A 20,339-nucleotide genomic window follows, 5' to 3' on the forward strand; every position below is an offset into this window, starting at 1 on the left:
AGTGCTAGGATTACATAGCTTCTTTTTTAAAAGGATCACATACTACATTTCATCTAGAATAGTTCCCTAGTCTTTCTTTAAAAACAGAAAACTTTCATGACAGTGATACTTTTATTTAAGAGTCCATGCCATTTGTTTAGCATAATATCCCTGACTTTGGATTTGTGTTTTTATTTTATCATGATTAGATTCAAATGATACATATTTTTGCAGAAATACTCTGTAGGTGATATCTTCCTTTTAGGACATCACACATACCAGTTTGTTCTTTGTCAGTGATGTTAAGTTGGTTATCTGGCTAAGGTAGTTTTGCCAAAGCTTCCCACTATAAAGATGCCTTTGCCTCTTTGTAATTAATCATTCATTGATTATTCCCACTGGATTTAGTTATTACATCATGGTTTGTCTAAAGTAAGATTCATCTGTGCTTCAGTAGAACACCCGGTTTTAGTTTCTTGGGCATTTGATTGGAAGAGGTGTGGGCAGAAATAAGGAAGTCAGAGCCATGGGGGGAGAGTAGCTGCATGCGTTTGAGGTGGGAGTGGAGGTGATCCTACTGCAGGATCATCACGTGGTTGCTGTAGCCCTGCAGTGGGACTGCAAGGGACTGCAGTCGGGGGGCTTTTAAAAGTTCCCTGGCATTGTGTCAGTGACAGACTGGTGACTTCTTGTCCAGAGCTGTACTGCGCAGTCAGCCTTTGAAGGTACAAGATGTGCATCTGCTCATACACATTAGACTGCTTCTGGCTGTGTCAACTGCCGTCATAAACTTCAGTGAGGGGCGTTTTCACTTGGAATCATGGTCAGATCCACCCTGATAAAGGTTCTCTTTTCCAGTGGGTGAATTTGTAAGTGATGTTCTGCTAGTTCCAGAAAAGTGCCAGTTTTCCCACAAAGAGCGGATGGAGGTGTGCGAGAATCACCAGCACTGGCACACGGTAGTCAAAGAGGTAAGAGAACTCAGGGGGGAAAGTCAGCTGCTGTTACATCTATTAGGAGAGAAGGTAGCACTTTTCTCCAGTCTCACCATGCTTTTAAGTTAATTTTGTTTTCCCCTTATCGCCTCAAGATTTACAATTCTATCTTGTAAGTTAGAAATATTTGGGAGAGGAGTAGGTATTTGTATAGGAGAGTTCAGCGTTGACAGACCAGCTCCTGAAGTTGAGGATATTAAGGAGGTGGCTGAGCGAGAATACTGTATGCTGCTGGTGAGGCTCCCAGGAAACCATCCCAACCCTAAAGCCTGCATGGAAATCGCCAAATATAGAAAATATGGGTCTGGATGTGTGCACAGGCAGGGTTGCATGCCATCTCACTTTTCTGGTGGTGAGAAATGCCCTTTCTTGTCTTCTTAATTAGGTTGGCTCTTTGGTCAGTAATCTTCCTTTGGTCAAATACTGAAGGTAGTGCTCACACCAGTGACAAAAATAAATGAACATTGACCACCTTCAACTGGCGTTGGTCATGATTAGAAAAAATTCTGTTTTCCTTACTTTTTTCCATGTTTGGGATTTCAGTATTTTTGGACCAGATCTTCTTTCGCCATTGTAAATTAAAATTTATAAATCTTAGAATAATATTTTAATTTTTTTGACAGAAAATGTATGTGTTCATAAGAGAAAGCATTGCTACGTGATTTGATAGGGTTTCTTTTGGATGACGCTAGAGATCGGGGTGTATTTGTCCACATTTACTCTGGAGTGTGTTCTGATGTGGTCTGTGGGTTTCTTTTAGGCATGTCTGACTCAGGGAATGACTTTATATAGCTACGGCATGCTGCTCCCATGTGGGGTAGACCAGTTCCATGGTACTGAATATGTGTGCTGCCCTCAGACAAAGATTATTGGATCTGTGTCAAAAGAAGAGGAGGAGGAAGATGAGGAGGAGGAGGAGGAAGAGGAAGAGGAAGACTATGATGTTTATAAAAGGTAACTTTTCTACTTTGAGCTGTGATACCGCTTTGCCTTTTGTTAGCCCTTCTGTAAAGATGGCTGCTGGCTGCTAGTCCCTCACTTCTGGATAAGCTGGGCTTTCCCTTGTTCTGCTACAGTTGATTAAGTTTGCATTTCATTCTAGCCGCTGCCCATCACAGGCGTACCTGTGACTTTTGTGTTTACGTCATTGTGGGCTGCGTTATTTTCTGCAGGTTACTATGATATTTTTTTTTAAGCGTCCATACCATTTGTTTAACATAATATCCCTGAATTTGGATTTGTCTTCCTGTTTTATCATGATCAGATTCAAATGTTCACAGATACTTCCCTTTTGCTGATGTAGCTGGGCTCAGGGCCTTAGTAGTACAGTGAAATGTGCATTGAGCTCATTTCCTGCCTCTGTTTTTGTGTTTCAGAATAGGGAAGGGACCCATTGTTGTGCTTTGTACATAGGAGTTATTAACCTTCCTTTTTTCTATTTTGGCCTTCAGTGAATTTCCTACTGAAGCAGATCTGGAAGACTTCACAGAAGCAGCTGTGGATGAGGATGATGAGGATGAGGAAGAAGGGGAGGAAGTGGTGGAAGACCGAGATTACTACTATGACACCTTTAAAGGGGATGACTACAATGAGGAGAACCCTACTGAACCCAGCAGCGATGGCACCATGTCAGACAAGGAAATTACTCACGATGTCAAAGGTAACTCCATGTAGAGCCGTGGCTTTGAAATCCACGTGGTAATTATTCACTTAGATTTTGCATTGCGTCTGTTAGCAGGTAAGTCAGTCACAGAAGGAAAGGTGTGTTATCTCTGCACTAACGATGAGTTCAACCCTCCAGTGCAGTGATGGTGCTGTCTTAACAAAGTAGGCAGGCAGGAACATGCAGGGAGAGGTGTAGGATTGAGTTAGAAAATAGGGACTGGAGAATAACAGAGACAACGTAGTCCACCCTTCAGCAGGATTCTTCCACGTTCAACCTAAAATGTTCCCTCCCCAAGGGGAGCTCCCCTCTTTGATACTTCTCAAGTCTTGGCCTCCTAGAATAGAAATGACTTTCTCGGTTTTTATTTTCCTGTGTGTGTTCTAATCTGTAGGCTGCCCTATTTGTCCAGATGTTTGTAGTTGGGAGGGTGAAATTTATTGACCTGCTGGTAACAGATTGGGACCTGCAGTTTTTTTCATCTTGCCAATTAAAACAAGGAAAGGTTGCAGTAGTTCCAGAGCCATTTACATGCAGCCTCCTGCGGATTGTATATTTGAAACCAGTTAAGAGCTGAAGAATTATTTGGGACCCAAGTGGGAGGAAATTACTTAATCAGTTGAGAAGTTTACAATTTGCCTTAGAGAACATAAAAATGGGAAACACTTGTCTGTTCTAGGTGCTTTATTCTTTACTATGGGTATCACCACTTAAAAAAGCCTTTCCACTCACATTGTCCCCTTTGGTCCTTGAAACTACCAGAATAGACGAACTAGGCAAGTATCTCCGGTGAGCAGATCAGAAGTACGAGGCTCACACAGCTATGAGATACGGAATTCCTCTATGTCAGTCTAAACTTGCATCTAGACTCCAGAGGATGCCAAAAAAATATTTATCCCAATTCCTGAAAGTCTCTATTGGGGAAGCAACTTGTCCTCAGCAAGGCTGGCCTGAGCTGGCACGTTCGGTCAGCCAGGGCCTCCAGGCTCCGTCCCATCTTGGGCCTCCCACAACCCATCCCCCGGCTTGCTGGCCTGTAGTATTTTGAAGCATTTGACGTCACTGCCTCTGTCCTGCTGACACTCTGACCATTTTCACACAGCTGTCTGCTCCCAGGAGGCGATGACGGGGCCCTGCCGGGCCGTGATGCCTCGTTGGTACTTCGACCTCTCCAAGGGAAAGTGCGTGCGCTTTATATATGGCGGCTGCGGCGGCAACAGGAACAATTTTGAGTCTGAGGATTATTGTATGGCTGTGTGTAAAGCGATGAGTAAGTCCCGCCTCACACTGGCCCTGTGCGGCAGCACCGTCCTGTCCGGCGTCCGTCTCCCCGCCGTCCTCGTGGCCGCATCTGTGTGGTGTCCCTGCCCACTCGGGTGTTTACTGTCGGTCATCCTCCCCTCATCTTCGTGCTTTCTTAGATCTAGGCTTTGCTCTCCTGCCGGCAGTGGGAAGCTCAGTTCTCGTGTCCCGTGCTCACCGTGTGTCTGGTGCTGCTTGGTGGTGGTGGTGGTGCGTACCCGTCTTGGTATAGCGGACGGCATGACCAGGGGCTTGTCCTTTCTCATCTGGCCTTGGAGTCCACAGGCTCCTGGGGCACTGTAGTGTCAGTGGGAAAGGCAGCCGTGCCCCGGGCTGGCTCTAGCTTGGAGGCACCGAACGTTCCTGTCTTTGAACTGCCCTGTCACTAACCCCTGTGCTGTATGCCAGCTCAGAGGATGCCTGCTCTCGAGAGGAGTGACAGTGGAGTACTTTGGGCAGTCTAGAATATTGAAATATCTTGCATAATGCACTCTAGAGAGAGCTAGCAGCCAAGTGGTAGTGACTCACTCTGTTTCTCCAGTATTTTGCAACACCAGGTCACACAGAGCTGTAGGAAGTGAGAGGATTTCATTTGGTGTGTGCTTTGGTCTGACAGGAAGTTCCATGGTTCGAGTGAATTGGGTTTATGCTGGACGTTGGTAGGAAGAGTTTCCCTTTTCTCCATGGCTACTTCTTTTTCTCATTAAGACCTTTATTCTCTCACCTTGCAGCACTAACCTACTCATTAGGAAACTCCTCAGGCCAGGCAGTTTTTCTTGGTTCCTACTCTGGAATTTGTTGGAATAATAATTTGCTATAAAGGATTTGGCTATAGCTTCTGATGGTTTTTCATTCAAATGCCTTCATGTTCTCTCTTCCTTCCTTCTACCAAAAGATCTTTCATATCTTAATGTAATATGGTAATGCTTTGAGTGCTTCCCTTCCAACTCCAGGAAAGCGGTTTTTATTTAATAGTTGAAAGGTGAAATAAAAGGAGCCCTTAAGGAACCTTGGTAAATAAGCTTTGCATATTCATGAAGGATTTAGAGATAGAAATTATCGTGATACTTACTACTTTGCAAAACCTGGATAGAAGCCTGAGGAATCTCACGGAGTATGGAAGTGGTGGTCTCTGCCTGAAGGGTCAGCTAGGTGGTGGTGTGAGACATGATGAGTGGCAGGTCTGTAAAACTCCCGTTTGCTGTGGCTTGGATGAGGTTTGCCTTGGAGGAGCAGTGTGTTCATGTACCTGTGGGACCTCTGCCTGGAGAGCTTTATAGGTCGAGAAGCATCAGGTTGCCTTTCAGTGGTAACGTTTTTGTTCTTCTTTGAAGGGGCCGAGGCTGGTGAATGTGCTGGCTTCATGAGTGAGTAATTCACAAGGACAGAGGGTGTCTTCAGAACAAAGCCCTGTGGCCGGCTGTTCTCTGCGCTCTGGTCCCAGGGAGGGTGAGGGCAGCTTGTGTTTGCTGTTATCTTTATCCAGCCCAGCTATGTGAACCAAACGCTCCGTCTCCAGCGCTCAGGCCTTAACGGCACAGGCATGTGTCGCTGATCCACATGATGGACTGCAATGCTTGAAATTCTCCTTCACTGAATTTCTCAGTATCTTGGGGAATGGTGTTTACTAAGTTACAGATTCTAATTTAATTTATCTGAAAGTGGGATATTGAGATCCTTTTTAAACTTGTGTAGGACTCATATTCTTCATGACTTTCGTTGTAGTTTTTAAGTCTTAAATAAAGGGGCAAATAAAAGATGCTTCCAACAGAAAAACTTGAATTGGCTGGCTAATTTGTAACTATACTGATCAGTTACACAGTTGCTTTAATGTATTAAAATGATGCAGTTCTAGATTTGCTTCTAAACTAAGTCAGTTAGACCTCTGCATTCACTCTCTACTTGCTCTAAAATTGTGTCATAATCTATCAAGAAAGTTCACACCAGCTTGGGAAATCTTGCATGAAATTAGGCTAATAAGTGTTACCTTAGGTATGTCTTGAGAGGCTGACTGAGTAAACTTGTCATCTTAGTCCTTTCCCTTATCAGGCTAAGTTCCATTGTGCAGAGACTCACCTGCCTGGGCCTCATAAGAGATTATGCCCATCCAGCAGTGGGGGGTGCTCCAGTGGGCCTGTGCTCTGGGGAACGCTTGGGAAGGCTGATTGGTCAGTGTCATGGATCAAAAAACCCTGTCTTCTATTGGTGAAAGGTGTCCTTGCCAAATAGAGAACAACTTAGTTTTATCCCTTTTGGTTCTGTCACTGATGGTGGGGCTAAGAGTCCTTCAGTGATACTAAAAGCTCAAAATTATAGCTGGAGTGTTTTGGACTTTCCCTACCCAGCCTATATGCAAAGAACATTCAGTTGAGCCTGTTTTTCATTGTAAATTATGACCCAAGGATAGCCAGAAGAGCCGGGGTACCTGAGTAATAAATTTCTTTAAAAATAGGGAATCACATAGAAGTGCCTCTACAGGATCTGATTTCTGCCTTTGTCTCTGTTCAGATGCTATCAGTTGGATGAGGTTTGCCTCAGAGCAGTGTGTTCATGTACTTGGGGGACCTCTGCCTGGAGGGCTTCAACAATAGCTACATGAACAAAGGGTAGCTATTGTTCAGGTGTCCAGGGTTCAAGCACTGAAGGGAAGGTACAGAAGAAACCACCTCTTTTTCAGCCCTGAGATCCTAAGTAGATGCCTTTATCGGTGCTGAAGCTGCCAGTAAATTGCTGTATTTGCGTGGGCTGACATGGTTGATGAATACTATGTAAGGAAGATTGCCCACTGTAATCTAACCAAGTGAAGTCTTGGCAGATAGCAGCACCCTGCACTTAAGAGAATGCCACAAGACAAATTGAATCCATCCTGCAGGTCCTGAGCTGGGTTTTCTTCCTAGAGCACCAGTGCACCTGATCCCAAAGAGAACTTCCTCTGTAATTTTGTTTCAGTTCCCCCAACTCCTCTGCCAACCAATGATGTTGATGTGTATTTTGAGACCTCTGCAGATGACAATGAGCATGCTCGCTTCCAGAAGGCTAAGGAGCAGCTGGAGATTCGGCACCGCAACCGAATGGACAGGGTAAACCTTTACAGTTCCTTCATCTTCATGGTGCTTGGCTTTGGATAGCATGGTTCTCATAGTTGAAGAAAAGTGATACTTTCTCCCTAGGTTGTCATGCTGATGTGTAAGGACTGGTAAGGCAGGAGAGAGTGAATCAGTGTAGCTGCCTTCTGGGTGGACTAGTCCTTCTTCCCCACCTGCATCTAGCTAATTATATAATTACCCTTGAATACTTAACCTGTCCCAAACCCTCTGCTGAGCACTTCCTCCTATACCTATTATCTGCTTTTTAAAATTTTTTATTCATTTCTTGCAATTAGCTTGCTTTAAAATTTATTTTAAAGAAACTTTTTATCACTGTTATCAATAGAAAGCTAGTACCATTTGCCATGAGAACAAGGTGACCAGCCATAAGATATATTAGATGAAAACAAACATACTAATACATGCTAGCTAGATACTGCTGTCTGTGGAAGGTTCTGAGTCTTAGAGATGTTTCTTTTCCTTTAAAAGGGTTATTAGAGAGCAGCAGGAGCACCAAAGTGCAGCTTTTCTTCTGGATTTACTCAGGATTGAAAGAGAATTGAAAAGGGAATGGCATTGCTAGGCCTAAGCTCCACCCCAAATCCCACACAGTCCCATGTTGGGCTTAGAGTTTGTAGAATGCTCATTGTTTTATCCACATCAGCTTTGAAAAGTAGGTATTAACCTCAATTTTTTTGGTGAGGAGACTAAGGCACAGAGACTTTTAAATAACTTATCCACGGTTATGTAACAAAGAGGTCATGGAATTGAGACTCCATTTGGGGATAGTTGAGGCCTAGAACCTTCTGAGGCAGTAACAATGCTGAGCTCATAAGGGATCATATGATTGGTTTCCTTTTTGCAGTTTCCTGTTAGACTCAGCATCTGGCAATAATGATAGAAAACGGAGGAGTTGTTTCAGGGTATTAGTCATGGCCGACAGTGTTTTTGACCTTTGTTCTAGGTAAAGAAGGAATGGGAAGAGGCAGAACTTCAAGCTAAAAACCTCCCCAAAGCAGAGAGGCAGACTCTGATTCAGGTAAGATGCCTTCTCCAGGGACATAGCTTTCAGCCTCACCATTGGAAAATATGGTCAGAGCCACACTCCCAACAAAATTTAGAATTGGACACCACCTCCTTTTAGGTGAGGGCTTAAATTACAAGGAGGTTGTAACTGGCCTATTTTAATTTTTCACCTTAAGTATTGCTCACCTATGGTAGAAGGAAACCAACCCCCGACCAGAGCACACCTAATTCATGCCGGAAGGTAACCTTTGCTCAGCTGCCATTTGTTAATTCTGCTTTCCTGGCAAAAATCCTCTGCCATTTTCAGTCTTAGACTGTGACTTGTTTTTCAGCAGTACTGAGTTTCTTTTTTAGGACTAATTGAAAGTCAAAGGATAGAAAATAAAAATCTCTGGTATAATTCATCTGTAACTTTATAGACTATAGCTAAAATCGTAGCAGCAAACTGCATTTCCCTTCAATAGAAGAGTGTTGATAGGAATAAGGATAGTGGTTTCCAGGACTGATTTGCTTTTTTTTTTTTTTTTTTTTTTTTTGAGACGGAGTTTCGCTCTTGTTACCCAGGCTGGAGTGCAATGGCGCAATCTCGGCTCACCGCAACCTCCGCCTCCTGGGTTCAGGCAATTCTCCTGCCTCAGCCTCCTGAGTAGCTGGGATTACAGGCACGAGCCACCATGCCCAGCTAATTTTTTGTGTTTTTAGTGTTTTTAGAGACGGGGTTTCACCATGTTGACCAGGATGGTCTCGATCTCTCGACCTCGTGATCCACCCGCCTCGGCCTCCCAAAGTGCTGGGATTACAGGCTTGAGCCACCGCGCCCGGCTCTGATTTGCTTTTTACAGAACTGATTCTGTAAATTTTATATCATTTTATGTTTAGCCGAAATCTCTTTCCTCCTAATGTTAACACTTAAGTAAAAAGCAATTTTAAAAACCCTTGCTTTTTTATTGATCACTTAGAAAATCTAACAGTTTTAATTCCTATATAAGCCAGTGCATCTTGTTCAGGGAAATTAAGTTCAGCAGGCTTGACTTGTACCTGTAAACCTGGCCGGATACCTCACAGATAAAACTTGCCCTTTATTATTTTATGGATAGTAATGGCAAAAACCGCAATTACTTCGGCATAAACCTAATGACAGGAATGCTTCAACAGAACTTACCACGTATCTCCCATTGGTCAGTGGTCTCAAGATTTGAAAGTTGGTGCCCTGCTGCAATGTGGGAAGGACAGTTTTCCTTTTTTTTATAGAAACCAGGCCTTGGGCCTGGAGGCACTATCACGTTCAGTTATGCAGATACTGAGGAGTCCCTCTGACACTCAGATTTAACTTGCTCTCTCTCTTTTTTTTTTTTGAGACAGTCTCACTCTGTCATCCAGGCTGGAATGCAGTGAGACAGTCTTGGCTCACTGCAACCTCCACCTCCTGGGTTCAAGCAGTTCTCTGCCTCAGCCTACTGAGTAGCTGGGATTACAGGCACGCACGACCATGCCCGGCTAATTTTTTGTATTTTTAGTAGAGATGGCCAGGCTGGTCTTGAACTCCTGACCTTAGGTGATCCACCCACCTCATCCTCCCAAAGTGCAGGGATTACAGGTGTGAGCCACTGTGCTAACTTGCTCTCTTTAAAGAAGGAAATAATTCTCCTGGTAGAAATCGAATGAAGGTAGAATGAAGTAGGCTTTGATCCTACCCTTGCTCCACTCCAAACGTGTTACTGTCTTGTGTGGGTACTGACAAGGAGAAGCACTGGGGTCTAAGGTTGCTTGCTTAGGCTTCCCCTGGGTGCCATAAATTTTATGTGGTTCCTGCTGTCTTGGTTTAGCACTTCCAAGCCATGGTTAAAGCTTTAGAGAAGGAAGCAGCCAGTGAGAAGCAGCAGCTGGTGGAGACCCACCTGGCCCGCGTGGAAGCTATGCTGAACGACCGCCGCCGGATGGCTCTGGAGAACTACCTGGCTGCCTTGCAGTCTGACCCGCCACGGGTGAGTCACAGACGGAGCCGAATCATTGATGAGTCCTGCCCTTAGCGCTGCCTGCCCTGACATGTGGTATATGTAGGGGACCAATGCCTGACACTCAGGTCAGCAAAAATGACATTCATATGACAAGTTCTGGCAAAGCTGAAGCTAAGGAAAGATGATTAGGGAGGAAAAGGTATTACATTCTAATACCTGTGTATATAAGCTTAGCATTACATCACTTTATGCCTGCATATACCACCTGTGATGTGAGTGTGTTTTATACTAGAAAAGTTTGACCTCAGGAAATTGGTAATCACCAGTTACTGAACTTCCTTTCAAAGAGTGAAAACGTGCCTTTCATGAAGACTTTGGAACAAGTTACATTGTAAATAACATGATGAAGAAAGGGGTACAGTAATTTCTTCTGAAACTCTTGTGTGAGTGGTCTTAATCTATTTTGTCCCTTAACACTAACCTGCCTTGCTTTGGGGGGATGGAAAGTATTAGGAAGGAGGATATTTGTATCCTTATTAAGCCAGTTAAAGTTTTCTCTCTTTGGGCAACACAGGAGACTACCTAGCTTATAATTCAGGTGTCAGAGGCTGAGAAAGGAAAAAGGACAGATAAGAAGGGAACCACTGGAGATTCTGAAAAATACCTAATGTTAAGGATCCAATATAACTTCGGAACTTAGTTTTGCTATTTTACCTAGACAGTTTTTTTTATTACTTGGTAAGCTAAAAAAGTTTTCAAAGTTACAGCTTTCATTCTTGTGCCTAGCTGAGCTTTACATTCTTAAGTGAACTTTTTAAGCTTTTGTTTTCCTGCCTGTTTTCAATTCTCTAGTCTCTGGATATTAAAACAACTGTTCTCTCTTGCAGCCTCATCGCATTCTCCAGGCCTTACGGCGTTATGTCCGTGCTGAGAACAAAGATCGCCTGCATACCATCCGTCATTACCAGCATGTGTTGGCTGTTGACCCAGAAAAGGCGGCCCAGATGAAATCCCAGGTACAGTAGATGCAGTAGAAATTGTTGCCTTGAAAGCATTTCCAGTGGGGGACATGATGCCTAGACTGATGGTTGCACAGCACTGCTAGTCGTGCTTGTTATTAGTCCTTAAAAAAGGATTTTTGATTTCCGAGGACATTTGGTACGTGAGCTGGTTTTTGCAAGGGTGCTATTTTTAAAACATCTTTTTAATACTTTTTTTATATTAACCACTTTGTACTTAATTTCTAAATTCTTTTATATTATTTCTTTCTGATTTAGGGTATTGCTGGAACCAGTGTTTGAGATCCTTTTCTAGGTATATTTATCAAGCAGATCTTAAAAATTGGTCTCTTGTTTGGTGCAGTATAGTTTTGTTTAGACTTTTACATTCCTAGGCTTTGTCCAGCTTGACTTTAAAGAGGTTTGTTTCTGGTTCCTCTTTCTAATGTTAGTGTTGTTCATATATTAACTTGAGTTTTACTTTCTTTTATTCATAAAAATGAACTTGCCTACAAGACTGCTAGCTTTCATTTAAACCAGGAAGTCTTGTAGCTCAGCCTGTTAGTTTTCCTAGAGGGCCTTATGGTAACAGCGCTGATCTTATTTGATTTCCTCTCATATTGTAAATACAGCGTTGTGCTGAGTGTGAGTGCCAGGGTACATGGGCTGTCTTACTGCATGGGTGCTGGCCCATCAGCCCAGAAACCCTCCTTCCCCACGGCTGCTTTGTGTGTGAGGATGGCAAGGTAATGTGCCTAAAGGCCTTTGAAAAGTATTGGAGCTGAGCACTCATCTGTGTGGCCAGGGTCTGTGTGTCACTGTCTGTGTGCCAGACTCTGCACCGGCTGCTGCCAGATTGACTCCCTTGGGTGCCCTTGAGTAGCTCACATGCTAGTTGTAAAGGTGAAGAGCAGGTTTTCTTTTTTTTTTTTTTTTTAATTTTTTTTTTTGAGATGGAGTCCTGCTCTTGTCACCCAGGCTAGAGTGCAATGGCACAATCTCTGCCCACTGCAACCTTTACCTCCCAGGCTCAAGTGATTCTCCTGAATAGCTGGGATTACAGGCGCCCACCATCACACCCAGCTAATTTTTGTAGTTTTAGTAGAGGTTTCGCCATGTAGGTTTAGTAGGGGTTTCACCATGTTGTCCAGGCTGGTCTTGAACTCCTGGCCTCAGGTAATTGCCCACCTCAGCCTCCCAAAGTGCTGGGATTACAGACATGAGCCACCGTGCCTGGCCTAGAGCAGGTGTTCTTAGTTGTACAGAGTTTACTTCAAAAGCTGGTTGTTTTGGGGAATAAAATACCTTAGGCTTCTAAAGAGTAGGAAGAACGTGGAAAAGGGCTGGATTAGAACTCTGAGAGGCATCTGGTGTAGGCCTGGAGCTCAAGGCTTTGCGTTACCCTGGATGTAGCAGAAGAGGAGAAAGTTTAAGAGGCCTGGGTGGAAATTGCATGCATCTTGACAGGGCTTAGGGTTTTTGGGTCTACTTGATTTTTTTTTTTAAAGACTTAATCATTTCCAAACGTTCTGTTGAAAAATTAAATTATTGTGTTGTATTTTAGCCAGTTTTGTGTGGTGAGAGTCAAAGGGAAGGAGAGATTTTGATCAGTATATTAAATTAATAGAGAATTCCCGCAAGTGAGATCAAGCTTCCAAAGGTGTTTACCTTTGGGGAGAAAACCCAGCTCTCCTGTCTGCTACTACTTACTGTCTGCTCTTAGCTGTAATTCTAGCAAAGCCTAGTTGCTGGATTATATTAACCTTCTGCCTGTTCCCTGTTGTGTTTTCTGAACACTAGAAAAAGTTGCAGATATTCAGCCTGCTGTAACTTGTGCCATATCTGCCTATCTGGAGATGAGTGAGATACCCCCATACCATAGCCAAGGGTTTGCTGTGGAGACACTAATTTCCAGTCTCCTACCCTGCGGTTCTTGTCCTCTGTGAGTGTATGAAGTGTCCTCTCTCGTGAAGCTCCCTGTTCCTCTGGGGAGGTGTAGCAGGACAACAGTTGCTGAACCCCTGCGTCTTGCATATCGGCTCCATTTGCATTTTTCCTTCAAGGCCCTCTTGTGCTTTCCTTGATTGACAGAATGGCAGATATAAAATTAAATTTCTTTCATCCTTGCTTTTAAAGGTCAGAGAGACATCAATCTACAATAAAAGCATCTTTCCATTTAACTTTTGTTTTCATTTTGACCCTTAATGTTAATGGCCTCAAGCCCACAAAATTAATCCACTGGTTTCCAGCACTGTCTTTAGGAAAAGTCTGGTAATTGCAGGTCTAACCAGGGAGGGATAACTTTGCTTGAAAAGCTTGTGGGGCCGGGCGCGGTGGCTCAAGCCTGTAATCCCAGCACTTTGGGAGGCCGAGGCAGGTGGATCACGAGGTCAAGAGATCGAGACCATCCTGGTCAACATGGTGAAACCCCATCTCTACTAAAAATACAAAAAATTAGCTGGGCATGGTGGCTCGTGCCTGTAATCCCAGCTACTCAGGAGGCTGAGGCAGGAGAATTGCCTGAACCCAGGAGGCGGAGGTTGCGGTGAGCCGAGATTGCGCCATTGCACTCCAGCCTGGGTAACGAGCGAAACTCCATTTCAAAAAAAAAAAGAAAAAAAGAAAAGCTTGTGGGAGCTACAGCATCACACCTCGCCATGTCACGGGGTGGATGCCAGCCCAAGTCACCTTTCACTTCCATCCTGAAAAGCTGTAAAAATAGCGACCACTTCTAATGGCTTTTTTTTTTTTTTAAATGAACCTTAGAACTTTTGCATTCAGAAAAGACAGTGAGCTATGGTAGATGAATTTTCCTTTATCATTCGCTTAAAATCAGGTCTGTACCTCAGCATGAATTTTTAAAAAAATAGCAATAATCATTTAAGCAGTTGCTTCACTAAGCAAAATCTGTAATGGTTTCCTCTGTCGCCATGACTGCTTCTCAGCCAGTAATTTAAGTCTTTTTTAATCCCATCTAATCTGACCAGTGGTGGAAATTCATTCTTTCCTTCTTTCACTCAGCAAAACCTTACTGAATGTTCAACATTGTACAAATTAGAGTTCTTTTTTTAAACTCAATATAATTAGTAGTAAGTTCCTCATATGAAAATCCAATCAATAGCTAGTGAGTATTTTTAAATAAATTGTTTCTTAACTTGGAGCACTCTCTTTGGATAAGTTCACACGTCACCTGAGGGAATTACACAGTTTGAACACATTCTTCTTCTTCTTCTTCTTCGTCTTCTTCTTTTTTTTTTTTTTTTTGAGACAGGATCTTGCTCTGTTGGCCAGGCTGGAGTACAGTAGCACAATCATAGCTCACTGTAGCCTAAACCTCCTGGGCTCAAGTGATCCTCCAGCCTCAGCCTCCCAAGTAGGTACACCTGGCTAATATTTTTATTTTTGGTAGAGACAGGGTTTTGTCATGTTGGCCAGGCTGGACTGGACTCCTTGGCTCAGGTGATCCTCCTGTCTCAGCCTCCCAAAGTGCTGGCATTACAGGCGTGAGCCACCCGCCCGGCTGAACACATTCTTATACTTTAGCAGTCAATCAATATGGTGTGAGCATTAATACATCTCCCCTGAGCATTGCTTTGCTGGACTCTGTAGAGAATATACTTTGTAAAGTGGTTTTTCCAGAAGTTGTGTTGATGTTGCGGCTGCAGGTTCCCTCCTGGCCTAGTTGTTTTCAATCACAACACCTCTCCCCCATAACTGTGCTTCCAGGTGATGACACATCTCCACGTGATTGAAGAAAGAAGGAACCAAAGCCTCTCTCTGCTCTACAAAGTACCTTATGTAGCCCAAGAAATTCAAGAGGAAATTGGTGGGTACCGGCTGTTTGTGTCAGGGTCATGTGGGACTTCTTACAGAGGCTCAGGAGTGAAAGCCGGGCAAGGGTAGAGAGAGATGAGCAAGCAAGGCCCGGGCAGTGGGGCATTAGCACACCCTGCCTTCAGAAGTCTGGAATCCGCTGGAGCTTACATGGCAAGTGAAGGAGGAGCCAAGGACAGACGCATTGGCTGTGGGCCACAGAGCCTTGGGTTTCACTGACCTTCACTCTGTTAGCGGAAGAAAATCTTGGGTGTGAAATTGCAAGAGACTAGATTTCCTGTTACCATTTTCCTCCTTAATTCTGACTATTTCAGGCACCTGATTGTATATAAATTCTCACCTCTTCCTCCTCCTCCTCTTTAGGAGGTCTTTATCTTCTTCATTTATTCCACAAGTTTTATTGTGTCTGCTGTGTGTCACAGAGTAAAATGGTCCACAAGCAGACAGTAAAACAAGAAAACAAGTGTCAGGTGGTGATAAGTGCTGTGCAGAGTTAAAACTCGGGTGGAGTGGTAGAGAGTGGCTGGTCAGGGCACCTGGCTCTGGGGGCGGTGGCCTGAGATCTGAATGGTAAGATCGCAGCAGGAGAGCACGTCTGTGGCGGAGGGAGCAGCAGCAACAAAGGCCCCAGGGCAAAGTCAGACATCACATTTGAGTAGATATGTGTGGCTACAACATAGCAAAGGGGATGCGCCAAAGTATGCATGGACCAGATCAGGAAGAGATTTAAGCACAATCAAGGAGTTTGGATTTTATTCTAGGATAATGGGAAGCCGTTAGAGGATTTTCAGCTAGGGAAAGACTAGATCTGGATTATGAATTTTTAAGAGCTCACTTGGCTGCTGTGTGTGGAGTTGATTAAAATTAGAAACCGGCCAGGAAGCGATTATAGAAATCCAGGAGAGGGCTGTTGGGAGTATGCACTGAAGAGGTGATGGGGTAGGAGAAGGAGCGCCCTGGGTACAGCTGGGACAGTCTCTAGGATGTGTTCTGCTGGAAGTGTGCAGGGCTATGCCCAGGGCTGCATGTGGGGTTGGGGGAGTGGCATTAAGAATTGCACTTAGGGTTCCACAGTGAGCAGATCGGGGGATAGTGGTACCTTTGCCGACTGAAGTGCAATAGGAAATTGGGAACTCTCTTGATACATGTTAAGATAGAAATGTCTGTTGGACGTTATGTGGAGATCTAAGTAGGATCTAGGTGAGGCAGAGATCAGGCAATAGCTCCAGGATTCGGGCCTGGGAGTCGTGGTATATAGTCAGTATTTAAAACTGGCATTGGGGAGAAGTAGGTCAGAGGATGCAAAGTGGTAGTTGTAGTTATGTGGGGTGCATACGTTAGATGGGTTGGACAGCATGAGGACTGTAGTTAGTAATATTGTACTATATGCTAAGAATCTGCTGAGAGAGTAGATTTGAGGTATTTTTTAAAAAGTAACTCTGGAAGGTGCTGTGTATGTTTGCTTGACTGTGGTAATCATTTCATGGTGTACATGTATATCAAATCATTACTTTGTATACCTTAAATATGTACAATTTTTAAAATCCCCAAAATCTGTGGCATTGGAGACCACTTAACCGGACTGTGGAGGTGGAGGCGGAGGCAGGGGTGCCTGGGACGGTGCCCTGGGGTCTCCGGTGCTGGGGCTCTGTAGTGCCACAGCATCAGGGAAGGTGTTTCAGGCAGGAGCCGGTTGTCACAGTGGGGTCGCTGAGCTCTGAAGCATCCCGTGCCTGCACACCAGGCCCCTCTGAAGCCTGCTGTCTGTCCCCTGCCCTGTCTTCATCAGATGAGCTCCTTCAGGAGCAGCGTGCAGACGTGGACCAGTTCACTGCCTCCATCTCGGAGACTCCTGTGGACGTCCGGGTGAGCTCTGAGGAGAGTGAGGAGATCCCGCCATTCCACCCCTTCCACCCCTTCCCAGCCTTACCTGAGAACGAAGGTGTGTATGGGTGATGGTGCCACTTCTGGGCAGCAGGGGGAGGACAAAATGAGAGATTTTAAATCAGTTTTTCCTAAAACCAGATTGAGTTGGGAGACTACGTGTTGAGAGTCAGGGGAAGGAAGACTGGATTCATTGAGCACCTAGTGTGTACAAGGATCCTGCTAGATGCCTTCAAATCATTGACGTCAATATCACCATTAAGTTAGGACTATTTCTCCCATTTCAAGATGGGTGACTTCAGACCCCCCTTCTTCCAACTTGGGCACTTCCTCACACATGGGAGGCACTTGGCAATTGAAACAGCACCCTTCCTGTTACGCTGTTACCTTTGCCCAGCTGTCTTGGGAAGCAGATGCTGGAGAGGCTGAGGAGGTGACAGGGCTGGCGCACCGTCACATCTCTGACGTGAGGTGGGGATAAGAAACTGATCCTCTGGCTCCTAGGCAGGCCTTCTTTCCTCTATTCCTCTGCTGGTTCTCAGTGTCTAAGAGGATCTCTAAAAGCTGTGAGTCTGGTCCAGAAATAAACAAGTTGCTGAGACCAGTGCTCAGAGAGCAGCCTGTGTCATCAGTTCTGTTGGTTGATGTTGCTGATGATGGGGTAATGATAAGAATGGCCCACAGCTATGGAGTCCATGTTATATGCCAGCTCTAGCTAAGCATCTCAGTGGGTACTCTTCTATCCTCGAAGTAACCCTCACAGGTGGGTACTCGACTGTCCCCTTGTGGGAATTAATGAGTTTTAAGGAGGTTGAGTAACTTGCCCAGGGTCACGTAGCTTATTAAGTGGAGAATCAGGAGGCAAACCCAAGCCAGTCTGGTCCTACAGTCACTGTGGTACAGTCACAGACCTGACTGGATACAGCACTGGAACAGAGGCCTCAGGAGGGCATCAAATTGGGGGTCGGGGGTGGAGGGTGGGGGTGCATCCAGCTTAGCCTTCAGACCTTAACGGAAATGCCTTCTAAACTAGTTATCTCGGAGCAGTTGGCGCTCCAGAAATAAAACAGCATCTGAGGAAGTTGCATATAGATGAAGAGGCATCATGCCATTCCCAAATCTCCATGGGTCTATTGGGTGGCCATGCTTAGACAACTTCTTACGTGCTTTTTGGGAGTCGGAGCAGCTTGGATATACCTGAACCAGGACCTTAGCTCCCTGTCAGCAAACCACAACCAATGCTAACTTCAATTTTTGCTTTTTTCTAAGAAAAATAATTATGTGAGCTAAGCTAAATAGTGCAGGCATCTCCCAGAGTTTCCCTAAGAAGGCCCAAGACAGACTTACTACTTTTTTCTCTCTTATCAAGGATACTGTCCAGTGATTGCCTGTGGCTTGTGACCCTGTGGCTGGTTTGTTTAGGGGATATTTCAGGCATGGTGTTTTTAAAGGAGGAATACTTTTTGTTCACATTATAGAGAAACTCTAAGATAGAAATTTTAAAAGAAACCATTTTCATTTTTAATCTCCTTTTGTGCTATTTTATTTTGTTTTTTATTGTTTTCCTTTCTGCTAGACACTCAGCCGGAGTTGTACCACCCAATGAAGAAAGGTTGGTTTGTCCAAGATGTTCCCTTTAAGACCTTCATTCCTCTCCACTCCCCAGTGTGTCCAAAGCTTCATGTTCTGTTTCATGCCATCACCTGGCTTTCCCCACCTCATTTCTTCCGACACAGCTGTGAGTGGAGTCAGAGCAGCCCCACCTCCATGTTGCTAACAAGCTGTCCTGACTCCGGCACTCTGAGGCCAATTTCTGTGGCGTTGGTTACCATGTGGTCATGCTAAGCTTTCCCTCTGGGATGTCCAGAGAGTGCACAGCAACCAAAATAGATTTCATGACCCTTTTAATCTGGGTAGATGTTTAGAAGTATATCCAACTTAGGATGGTTGTGAACTGCTGTATCTATATAAATATGCCTAATTTGCAGTCAGGTGGAGAGTCTCTCTTCTCCCTCTTTTTCTCTGCAATTCCCATTTACATCTTTTCTTTTTGGCTTTCCTTGCCCTTGTCTGTGCCAGTTGTATCATGTCTCCTGAGTTGTAGCATTCCTCAGAACATCAGACACCGGTGGATGAAACGAGTGGAGACAACCCAACTCACTGTACTGAGTCTCCAGTTTTCAAAAACAGTTAGCGTTCTGTAAAGCACGATGTGGAATGCTTTGCATACTTGATCTTAGTCCGCTGAACGTCCCTGTAGGATGAGTAGGGTTTGTAGCTCTAGTTTCTGCGATGACATGACTTCCTCTAAGAAGTGGAGAAACCAGCATTTGCACCCAGTTCTCTGTCCTCCAGAGCCACGTGATTTTATCACCTAAATTAGTGTCGCGGAGTCTCCCAAGTGAGTGGGCGGCCCAGTCATTGTGAATCATTTCAACATTTCACGTCCATCATGTGTTACATGAGCGCGCCCTTGGCTTTGGGAGACTTCTTATGGGTGGGCCAAATGGTGATGCCTGGCTAAGAAGTTGGTGTTCAGGTTGTTCTCAGAACACAAAGTGTGATTTGAATGAAAATCACTTACGTGTAGATGCTTTGTTTTGTTCTACTTGGATATGCCTATGCTTGGGGATGACTGTGCCGACATTCCTTTCAACAGCACAACTCAAATGTTTATTGAGAAAGATGAGTTTTCTAGAAGTTTAACTGGGTTTTGCCTTCATACTTAACTGTTGTGAGTTGGGGACAATTTAAACATTAACTTCAGTGTCTTGAAGTCATTTATTTATTTATTATTTTTTTAAAGAAACATGGGGGCTATACCACCTAGAAGGTATTATAACAGTCTGGGCCGGGCGCGGTGGCTCAAGCCTATAATCCCAGCACTTTGGGAGGCCGAGGCGGGTGGATCACGAGGTCAAGAAATCGAGACCATCCTGGTCAACATGGTGAAACCCCGTCTCTACTAAAAATACAAAAAAAATTAGCTGGGCATGGTGGCGCATGCCTGTGATCTCAGCTACTCAGGAGTCTGAGGCAGGAGAATTGCCTGAACCCAGGAGACGGAGGTTGCAGTGAGCCGAGATGGCACCATTGCACTCCAGCCTGGGTAACGAGCGAAACTCCGTCTCAAAAAAAAAAAAAAAAAGTATTATAACAGTCTGGACCAGCAGTAGGTTTCTTTTTGTTTTTTGAGACGGGGTCTTGCTGTCACCCATCATACTGGAGTGCAGTGGTGCGATCTTGGCTCACTCCAACCTCTGCCTCTTCCTACTTTTTTCTGTGTGTGTGTGTTTTTAGTAGAGACGAAGTTTCGCCATGTTGCCCAGGCTGGTTTTGAACTCCTGGATTCAAGCGATCCTCCTGCCTTGACCTCCCAAAATGCTGGAAGTACAGACATGGGCCACCGTGTCTGGCAACAGTAGGCCTTTGGTTGGCTCAGTGCCACATTAATTTTTGAATAAGTTCTCTGCTCGTGTGAGCTTTAAAATTCTGAGAGAAAATTAGCTGGGCATGGTGGTGCGTGCCTGTAATCTCAGCTACTCAGGAGACTGAGGCAGGAGAATTGCCTGAACCCAGGAGGCGGAGGTTGCGGTGAGCTGAGATCCTGCCAT

At 44.7% G+C, this 20,339-nt stretch overlaps 1 protein-coding gene across 4 annotated transcripts in view; it reads left to right on the plus strand.

The window, feature by feature from the left end:
* APLP2 (amyloid beta precursor like protein 2) overlaps window positions 1-20,339 on the plus strand; it is a 75,225-nt gene that overhangs the window by 49,134 nt on the left and 5,752 nt on the right. Inside the window, exons 4-14 of one of the 4 annotated variants that reach the window (XM_039470413.2) lie at window positions 838-950; window positions 1,735-1,928; window positions 2,426-2,634; window positions 3,740-3,907; window positions 6,889-7,019; window positions 7,990-8,064; window positions 9,878-10,036; window positions 10,897-11,025; window positions 14,734-14,833; window positions 16,631-16,783; window positions 18,302-18,337. In XM_039470413.2, the coding sequence (XP_039326347.1) occupies window positions 838-950; window positions 1,735-1,928; window positions 2,426-2,634; window positions 3,740-3,907; window positions 6,889-7,019; window positions 7,990-8,064; window positions 9,878-10,036; window positions 10,897-11,025; window positions 14,734-14,833; window positions 16,631-16,783; window positions 18,302-18,337 (1,467 nt within the window). The remainder of the gene's footprint in view (window positions 1-837; window positions 951-1,734; window positions 1,929-2,425; window positions 2,635-3,739; window positions 3,908-6,888; window positions 7,020-7,989; window positions 8,065-9,877; window positions 10,037-10,896; window positions 11,026-14,733; window positions 14,834-16,630; window positions 16,784-18,301; window positions 18,338-20,339) is intronic. The other 3 variants (XM_039470414.2, XM_039470415.2, XM_039470416.2) reach the window with 3 other exon arrangements.

The sequence above is a fragment of the Saimiri boliviensis genome, chromosome 6, assembly GCF_048565385.1.
Source record: "Saimiri boliviensis isolate mSaiBol1 chromosome 6, mSaiBol1.pri, whole genome shotgun sequence".
NCBI classification, from domain to species: Eukaryota; Metazoa; Chordata; class Mammalia; order Primates; family Cebidae; genus Saimiri; species Saimiri boliviensis.